General features: G+C 35.2%; 1 protein-coding gene across 1 annotated transcript in view; it reads left to right on the top strand.

Annotated features, from left to right (window-relative positions):
* SLC25A13 (solute carrier family 25 member 13) overlaps positions 1-10,041 on the top strand; it is a 109,862-nt gene that overhangs the window by 62,850 nt on the left and 36,971 nt on the right. The window contains exons 11-12 of the mRNA XM_019508458.1: positions 3,398-3,450; positions 4,409-4,489. Coding sequence (XP_019364003.1) covers positions 3,398-3,450; positions 4,409-4,489 — 134 coding nt within the window. The remainder of the gene's footprint in view (positions 1-3,397; positions 3,451-4,408; positions 4,490-10,041) is intronic.

The raw sequence follows: 10,041 nt of genomic DNA, 5'->3' as shown, positions 1-10,041 counted from the left end.
ACACACACACACACACACACACACACACACACACACACCCCCCTTAGGGAAAAAGTGTTATCTTTGTACTTCACAGGTACTTAATGTGCGGCAATGGGATTGTACTTCTGTAGCTTCCCAGAATACAAGGCAATGTCCCAGGATAAACCCAACATCTGTTTTTAGCCATGGGGATTATTTTACCCCGGTCCAACAAAATTCCCTAGAGAATTTAGATTCAATTGGCAGAATGTATTTGGGTGAAAGTATGAAATAGCAATGATACTTGTATTAATATTCCTTGCTCTACAAGAAACAAACAAACATAAAATGGTATGGGGGACACAAGATCTTTGGCCATAAATGATGAACCACTTATACCATCTTTAGAATTCAGATTAGCTTCCAGCACTGCAGTGTTCCCAAACTCCCTAATCACTCCTTCAGTTACCAACTACTTATGGTTGGTTCACACACTACTAATTAAATATCATCGCCTTAGTAGGAACTTTTTTTCCAGAAACTTGCAATTAAGAACCAATCTGTGGAATAGAAGTGTAAACCTACCCTCACCTCAAAATCTTCTGTTAAGTACAAATCCCTTAAAAAAGGAAATATGCTCATGTGCAGTGAGGGAGCTGTGCTTGACTAGAAACTGGTAATTTAAGGTAATTGCATTGTCTGTTTTCCCATGTAAATCATGTAATAGGAAAGTTTGCAGTATTTAGTTACCATCTCTGTACAGTATCGTGTGTTCTGCTGGTTTCAAGTATTTTTCCTAGATTGAGCCACAGCTCTTCTCACCAATGAATTAATGTTTGTGGAACATATTTTCCTGATATTAAAGAAAAAAAACAACCCTGCACATGCACAGTGTGAAAGCAACATCCAGCAGCCACAGAAGTCTTTATATATATATTTCTTTGGAATAAGATCTTGACTGCTTAATATCACTGCCACTGAAATGGAAGAGCTAAGGAGTGACAGTAGGCTTGTAGGCTGTTTGAAAGAAAATTCTGAGTTTAATTTGTATTAATTTAATTTAATTTGAAATCAAATTTTTAATTTGAATTCAGTTTTTAATGATGTGTTTAGACCATATCCATCTTCCGGAGCCCTTCTGTAATGTCATCATGAGATGCAAGTAAAAAACCCAAGATGCACTGTGATTGTACACAGAGATGCTGTAAAATAGACTTCAAAATAGCGGGTAGAAGGAAGGGAATAAGTCTTCAATATATTGCTTTTGGGTTCAAATTGACTTAGAAATATTTTATTTACAAGGTAAGGAAAATCTTTTATCTGCTGATGCTGTTCAGTGCATCTGTTGTTTCAGAACTTACACTATTCACAAGATAGCAGGAATCTTTCTGTATTGTTCCAATACGCCCATCCAAAAATGAGGAAAAAGAGATGATGTAATAGTAATAGATATATTACTGCAGAACAGATGGGTGGGCCAAATTAGCAGGTGCCAAGTAGTTTTTTTATGTAGGTAGAAGTAAGGGGGCAGAATCCAAAATTGTGTAGTTTGTTGATTCATCTTTAGAGGGAAAGCAGCTAACTGGCATTTGACAAAGTTATAAAACAGATTGTTTTACAAATAGTATTTTTATTTAAAATACATGCTATAGGGGGTATATGCAGTAACACTGCTAATTAAATTTACCAAATCATTTTCATACTAGAAAGGGGGGTTTCTTTGTTTTTTCATTTGTTTTAGAACTTTAAATTTTGGCTTTGAAACTTTCTCTCTGAAGTTGAATATTGGTACAAATTTTGAGTGAAAACATTTGTGGGAGGGGAGGGGTGTTGAGTACTAAGGAAGAGCAGGTGGGAAGAAATAACTTTTACCAAGATAAACACACTTTTCCTGTGGGTGTTTTTTTGTTGATGTTGTTTTTTCTCCCTGTAATCATTTGTAGCATCAGAAACTGGGGTAGAAAAATGAAAGACGGTAAAGAGACCATCCCCAGATTTATCCTGGAAATGCGAGTTTGATTTGGCTGTTAAAAGGTTGCCAAAAGTAAATGAGGGAGAGAGGGAGGGTGTCCAACTTCTAGGTTAATGCTCTCAGTTCTATTGGCAATGCACATTTAAATAGTTGCTGCAAAGCCATTATCACCATAGGAATTACAAAGAGATTTTGGCCAATATAACAATATAATGTAAAGTCTCATGTGTGTATCTGTCACATATATCGTTTTTACTTCTTAAAATGCAGAATGGTTTGAATTTAAAAAAATAACCCTAAATTTGGCTGACTGCTTCTGAACAACAAATCAAATGATACTGTTTGTGACTAGCTGTCCCTTACAAACATATGCTGTTAGCAACCCAAAAAGCTGAAGGGTGACAGCAGGACTGAACAATCATTGAATCAAATTAAGGTGTTTTTCAGCCTGTCATCTAAATACCCAGTACTGTGGGAAAATATTCCTCGGTAAGCAGGCTCCTTTGACAACAGGACTATGAGAACAGCCTCCTCACCCAAACAGAAAATTGAAGAGAATTGCAAATATTAGATTTAGTGCATCTTCCCCAGGAGTGTGCAGTTTCTGTTATAGAAATAGTTGAAGCCTGCTCCTACAATCATGTGTGTAATTACTTGCTGCAGCTGCATCTAGTGCCATGAAACATGCTTCTAACCAAGTCCCTTCTTAAGTTTTTTCTGCACCTTTTTGGACTTGGATGCAACTAAATTCTTATGAAAATAGCCTGCCCTCTGTTTCCTTAATATGAACAATCTCTGGTTAGGTTCACACTTCCAGCTTCACAGAGAAGTGTTTTAAACAGGAGAAATAAGAAATGTCATGTACTGGCAGCTAAATACTATAACTCACAACGTGTAAGAACTAAAGACTAAGATTTTTAGATTAAGTTCCTGACTTAGAATGTAGATATACAGCATGTTTGACTGTGTTACTTTACTGTGCTCTCTTTTTGTATCCATTTGGAAGATCCCTGCTAACTTATGTCATTGTTTTATACTGGCAAAACAGTTTACTGTCTTGATTTTTAAAATGAAAGCAGCTTGTTTCCTATTGAAAGAGTTACTTACTTTAACTTGTGTGTTGAAATAACAAAAAAAAAACAATTTTTTAAGCACAGAGGAAAAGACTGAATTATATTTGGTAAACCTGCATTGGTTATAGATTTTACATTGCTAATACTAGTAGTTTACTTTACCCTAAAAGTAACTTAAATACAGATAGGAAGTTACTTTGACATTATGTGGCAGCAAAAAGTTTGTTCTTGAAATGGAATGTTTAAGTACTCTCATTAAATGTAATAGCAGAAAATTGCCTAAAAATTGCCCCCATTTCTAGGTGGTGATCTTTGCATAAAGCTGTTGATTTTGTTAAGTTAATACTAAGTTATTTAATACATTTAAGCTCTCTCTTTTTCATGTTTACAGGTCTTTTACCACAGTTATTGGGAGTAGCCCCAGAGAAGGCTATAAAACTTACAGTAAGTCTGAAAGGAGTGGTTTTGTATTTAGCCAGAATTTGAATATCTGGATTTCTTAAGAGAACACTTTCCTGTTTTTTGTCCTTTAGTGTATTGGAGTATGTGTTAGTATACTTCCTGGGTTTTGTTAGATAAGGGTACAGCAGTTGGTCATATCTTACCTGTGGGCATTGCAAATGGCATACTCGAATTTGTGAAAAGGGTCTGATTGAAACCTAACATTTTAGGGTTTATTTCAAAAGGTATAAAGCCTGCATAATTTTCTAGTTTTGCTCTTTGTTATGAAATAGTACAGACCTTGATTTTTTTTTTTGTTTCTTGTCACAAAGAAATACATGTTTTGTTTTGTTGTTTCCTTTAACCAGTATTTCTGTGTTTAATTCCTAGGTTAATATAAGTAGTGCTGGCATAACAAAGAACTCTGCTATGAAAGGAACCTGTTGCCATGTATTCTTCTTCTGTGCATTTACTGCTCTTTAGAATTTAATTTTAGATGTCCTGAATATTTTGAAGGCATTAAAATGTTCTCAATATAACCTAATCATAACACATTGTTTATACACAAAAGTCAGTAATGCACATTTTTTAAAATTAAGCTACCATTGCTGTAAACCTGACAGCATCTTGGAATCCAGTTTTAAATCATTTAATAGCTTTCCATTTTGATATATATTTAGTATTGTATATGCTTGCAAGTTTCTTTGAGATTCCTAAGTGGTAAGTATTAAATGATTTAAAACTGTGTTCCATGATACTAAAAGCTGTTCCTTGAAAGAATGGCATTAGTCAGTTTTTGTAATGTTTTGTATACAATGTCAGATTGATTTAATATTGTTTGGTAGTTCAGTGAGGGATATAACATTTGGATTTATTTTAATTTTCAAATAAATTTGCATGAAATTTATATTTAAATTGCACTTTCCTATCATTTATTGGCTTTCATAACATTTTTTTTGAGGTTAATGATTTTGTGAGAGATAAATTTATGAAAAAAGACGGCTCAGTCCCATTGGCAGCAGAAATTCTTGCTGGCGGATGTGTAAGTACCTCCTTTACATTTCCTACATTTGTGAGAGATTTAAGTATTTAATATATAATGAAACTGTGGACTAAGGCTTGTGTTTAACCACAGATCCAGTATGAGGACAGAATCTGCTAGAGCAACTCAGTTCTTTCCTAGATAGTCCAACCATTCTTGATGGAAGGGTAAATGTTTCTGTGCTTCTTGCCTGTTAAATTCTCCATGTAATTCCTCACAGCTTAGAAGCTGTTTCCTTAATAAAAGCACATTGGCTGGAGCTTGTGGTTTGAGCAGGATTCATGCTAACCTTTCCAGAAGTTAATGATTAGTGCATTGTTTCACTGTGGTACCCGCCTACCATGGCACCCACCCTAAAGATGTATTGCACTCACTAATTTTCACTTTTTTCAGTGATATTAGCTTTGTAAATGGCAAAAGCTACTTGTGCTTCCATGTGTTCGTGGCAGACGTCGGTTGTGTACTGTTAACTCATTGCATAATGTATTGCTGAATGTAGGTTGTATTTAAAATCCACTGCTTTAAAAGATAGTTTTTCCTTGTGCAAAATAGTATCTTAACGAACAATAAATGATTCATTTTGTATATGATAGTATTTTACATTTTGGTTTAGTGTGGTCTATTCACACTAAGGCTCACTTTATCTGGTGTATTGATTATGTTCAAGTAAATGTAAATACTTGAAGTAAAATGAACTCTTGTTCAAAGACTAGTGCACTTTAAAGATAAAGAACACTGTTTATTTAAACTCGCTTTGATCACTGGGGCAGTGCAGGGGCTGATATATTTTCAATCTAACTTTAAGTTTCTGCTGTCATAGGACAGATGAGGTCAGGTTTTAAAGCAGGTCCTACCTGTGCTAAAAACTTCACTAAACAACAACTAAAAGCCAAAGTATTCTATCTTAACATCAAGAGGTGTAGAGCTTCGTTCTGTACATGCTTTCAAAGAGCACACTACGGTTACCTAAGCCTCAGGGTGAAGTTTGTTTGAATGAAATGCAGGCTGAGAAGTTCTGGCTTTCTGAAATTCTCATGAGATGGGGCAGGATTTGGCTGCTGTCTGACTGCTCCTTCTGTTTGATCACTGACCTGTCATAGACTGCCAGGTAGGATCCCCTTGTTCTGTAATTTTAGGAGCATTCAGGAGGGAATAAAAAGAATGTGGGTCTTTAAAGTGCTAAATAAAAAACACACAGTAAATGAGAGGAAAATGCAGTAAAGTACTTGTGGATGTAAAGCTTTTGTCCTGCCCACTAGGAAAAATTATGTATGATAAAGTTATGTTCACATCATTCAGTACAAATCTTCAAATTTAACTTTGTGTCTAATTGAATCTTAAGGGTTACTTTAATTGACAGTTTCTTATTTTTTATTAGGTACAAGTAGCACTAACTCTTTCACTGTGCCCTATCATACGTGAGAATGCAGTGAGAAGCTGTTTTACCAGCTTCACTGTAAATAAAGGCTCTGCTTTAAGAGGAAAATGGCTTGAGAAATATTTTTAAAATGCTGTAAATGTTGGATTATGCCAGTTGGTATTTGAAATATAACATTAATAATGAGATTCTACATAAAGTTCTGTCAGATGTAGCAAAATGCCCTGAGTCGTCTTTAATTAAAAAGTGTTTCACTTAAGCGGATAGTTTAGTGCCAGACAGCTAGGTTGCAACTTGTCTTCCTGCAGGTGGTCTCAGGTATTTTTGTGTACCTGTTTCAGGTATAAAGCACAGATTTATCATCAGAAGTGATGCCCAGTTATTGGGGAAAAGTATATCCACTTCCCTAGCTGGATCTAAATATAAGCTTAGAATATGAGACACCCAGGGTGGGATTTTCAAAACTTTCAGCGCTATATTGGCCTTTGATTTCATTAGCACTTCTAAGTTTTACACTGACTGCAGTGGGAATAGAGTGAGACTGGTACCTGAATGCTTTTGAAAATCCCAGCTTAGACTTTTACTTCAACATTAAACAAAATCATCTTTTACAATGGAGGCAAATATACAGTAGCAAAGACCTGGTCTTGGTTCTTTGTCAGTCATGATTCTACAGAAGTTTTCCAAGTATTCCAAGAGTGTCATGATTCATCTTAAATGGGGAGGGCAACCACATTAGGGAAATCTACAATCTTTTAAGGTAAATCTTAGTATTTTGGTTTAGATCCAGCCTTGAACATATTTTAACATTCAGCTCTAAGGAAAGGGATGACCAAATGGCTCAAGGAACTCCTGCAAATGTTTGGCCCTTCAGTAATACAAAGGGCTTTGAAGAGGTCAATATCACCTGAGCAATTCCACTCTGCTGTTTGTCCAACCATTGCCAGGCGTTGACTTTTAAGTCCTTTGGGAGCTCACCTTGCATCATAATTACTGAGAATTAGTACACATGGCTGACTTTTGCACTTGTAACTAAAGCTGCTTGTTTCATTGAACAAGTCTTTTTCTGTTTTGTAAACTGTTTTCTCTCCTGCAAAAAAAAAATGCAGAAAAATCTTTGCCTCATGACCTCATGGTACTTAGTTCAGTTAACAGCCTGTTTCATAGCTTTTATTTATGTGAAGATGAAAGTGGTAGCTTGTCTGAGATTTTAAAAAAAGTCCTAAAACACAGTTAGAAATATAACCTTTATAGATTATATTTGCTACAGTGGCTTGAGGAGAGTTGATGTGTAAATTACTTTATTGAATCAGATATTCTAAATTTTGTTTCCTCATTTCCAAGGTATTTTGCTACTGTGAAGTCACTGCTGCTGTTTATTATAATGTATTAATATTTATGCAACAGTCATTTGCACAATGCTCTACAGTCCTTATGACATGTGGTCCCTACCTTATATTTGGTGCTATTGTGGGAGTCCTTCTGGGATTCCTGCAGTTTATGGGAATCCTGAATAACCTCTCTCAAGAGAGTCTGCTGTCTAATGACATAGTGCTCTGCTAAAGTTATGTAAAGGAAGGACAGGCTAATTTCTTCCAATTTAAAAGTGAAAAATGTGTCACGTGTTTGTCCTAATATTGTAGAATCCTTGAAGGCAGTTGTAATAAGAGGATGAGTTTATGGCTGTAAGTGCAGCCTGAGCTTCTTTCATAATGGCAATAATCTTTAGTTTCAAAATAAAAAACATTTTTCTTTCCATCTTTCAGTTTATTTCACAGTGGTAACTATTCTAAGGAAAGGTACTGACATGTAAACCTTAATAAGATATTACATCATTAGCAATATACCACTAAGAAGGGGAGCAACAAAATGTAGAAGATTGATTATATTTTGAAAAATGATTATTCATATAGAGTGTAGCTGCATATTGCTGTTAAATGATTAACACATTTTAAGTAAATCAAGCCCTCCTTTTGGGGAATAATCACTATCGAGAAGCTGTATTTGCATAAATGACTTGGGCTTGTTTGTCCTTAAAAAGATACCTCTGTTATGAGCATTCTGTTTGTTTTCTTCATTATTACAATTTTCTTTCTAAATGAAATGATGGCAGAATGAACAACTTGACATGCTAGTCCCTTTCTTTGGAACAACACAAGTTGGTCCTGGTTGCCAGGACAAAAAAGAAGGCAAAGTTTCACAGTAAAATATACTGAAAAATCCCTGGATTCTTCATTAGCAAGAGTAGGAAAAAGTAAAGCAGTCCTACTGAAAGAAATCGACTAAAGAACATTTCTGAACTGTACAAATATCCATATAAATCAGTGACCTAAAGTTTAGCAAGAAATGTTACAAAGCAGAAGGTTTTTGGCCCTTTAATGAACATGCGCTCTCTCTGTGTGCTCTCTGTTACCCAGTTTAAATCATGTAGAAAAGTATGACCACATGTCCCAGACAGATCTGCTTTTATATAGGCTGTCAGGACTGTTTTAGATGCATTTCAGAGGCATTATCATTATTACAATAAAGTTCAAATATACTGGACATGCTTGGACAATCTGAACTCTGAAATGGAACATAAAAATTAGATATTGGTATGATTCACAGATTTGCATAACCAGAAAGTATGCACAATCCCATCCAAAATTAATTTTAAAAGTGGCATGCAATGCAATTCCATGTAATTTGTGTCAAACAATTAATTATACTAAAAATGTTATATTATTACTTACAATGTTGCCTTTTTGTTATGGAAGCCAATCAGGATGAGTCCAGTGATGTCCTATGAATTATGTTCATTCTCTCTCTAGCATTTGTAGTCCAGGTAGAAAGCAGAGGGACTCCAACTCCCAGACCCTTGGATGTCTTGCCTGCAAGAATCCAGAAAGTTTGACAAGACTGTAGACTAAAGGAAACTGGAGGTGCCATTCTTGTTTTCAGTGTGCAGAAACTTAAATCTGATAAACTTATTTTATTTGGCAGGGAAGTCTGGGTTATGGATAGAAAGAAATTCACTGCTATATGGCAGGAAAAAATTGTGTGCGTATGGGGGGGCAGTAGGGGAGAGAGAGAGTGACATGCCTCAGAAAAAAAATATAAAACAATATCTTTTTTTAAAGCTTCAAGTTCTGGTACAGTTTGTTTAAATAGTGAAACAACAGTATTCTTTATGATTGCCAGGATTAACTGTGAAAGGAAATGGAGTGCACTTTATGAACTCTTAACAGATTAACTCTGAGGGCTGTTCTTTCTTCCATACATGCATATAACTTCCATTAGTGTCAAGGGGAGTTGCATATGTTCATGAACCCCCCCCCCAGTCTTGTTTTAAGGAGGGACTTTGTTGGATCTTAGCTTCTTTTCATCACCAGTTCAAATTAAACTTGTCTGTTTATTAATTTAAACATCTCTTAATATAAATGCCTCTTTATTCAGCTGCAAATAAGGTACCCTTCTCTTATGACTTACTGTGTATGCGTAAATTCTAACTATAGATGAGCCATACAGCTCTAGTACATGTATCTGGCTCCAGACCCAAATTTAATTTAACAGGTGCTACCTGGTCAATCTAGATGTATTTCAGGAGTTTTACGTTTGAATTATTTCCAGTTAATTTTTCACCCAATATTAGTTGTAGGCACTATATTGCAAGGCCAGGGGTAGTTCTTTCAGGGTGCTGTACCTAGGGTATTTTTTTAAATACAGGTGGGGGAGTTCACAGCATAGTTTTCCTCCATCTTCACCCCTCCCCCCCTGTGCTTGTAGATGTGGATTTTATTTTTCTAATAATCCTGACTTTTCGGCCTTGCCATACTTGTTTAAAATTGCCTTTCCTATTAACATTAATTATACCTATGAAATACCTGTTCAAAGTGGTGATTTTTATACAGTTTTATATTTTTTCTGTATCTTGTAAATTTAACGTACATCTTTATATGATATTCACTATGAAAAATCAAAAATACTAATTTTCCAATAATAAAATTTTTTACAGATCATAAAACAGTTTGGGAAAGGGGATTAAGCTGACTGTTTCAAGTAGTAAAAACAGAGTATCCATGGACTAAAGGATACTGTTTCTCCAATGAATGTGTTTAAATACTTGGAACATTGTTTTACTGTTAGTTTGGCAGCAACCACTTTGAAAGTTATAGCATTGGCAAGATACTTTATT

Source organism: Gavialis gangeticus, unplaced genomic scaffold (assembly GCF_001723915.1).
Source record: "Gavialis gangeticus isolate Ggan-Ray unplaced genomic scaffold, GavGan_comp1, whole genome shotgun sequence".
Classification (NCBI taxonomy): Eukaryota; Metazoa; Chordata; order Crocodylia; family Gavialidae; genus Gavialis; species Gavialis gangeticus.
The sequence above is the reverse complement of the archived record's forward strand: the minus strand, read 5'-3'. Positions and strand labels throughout refer to the sequence as shown.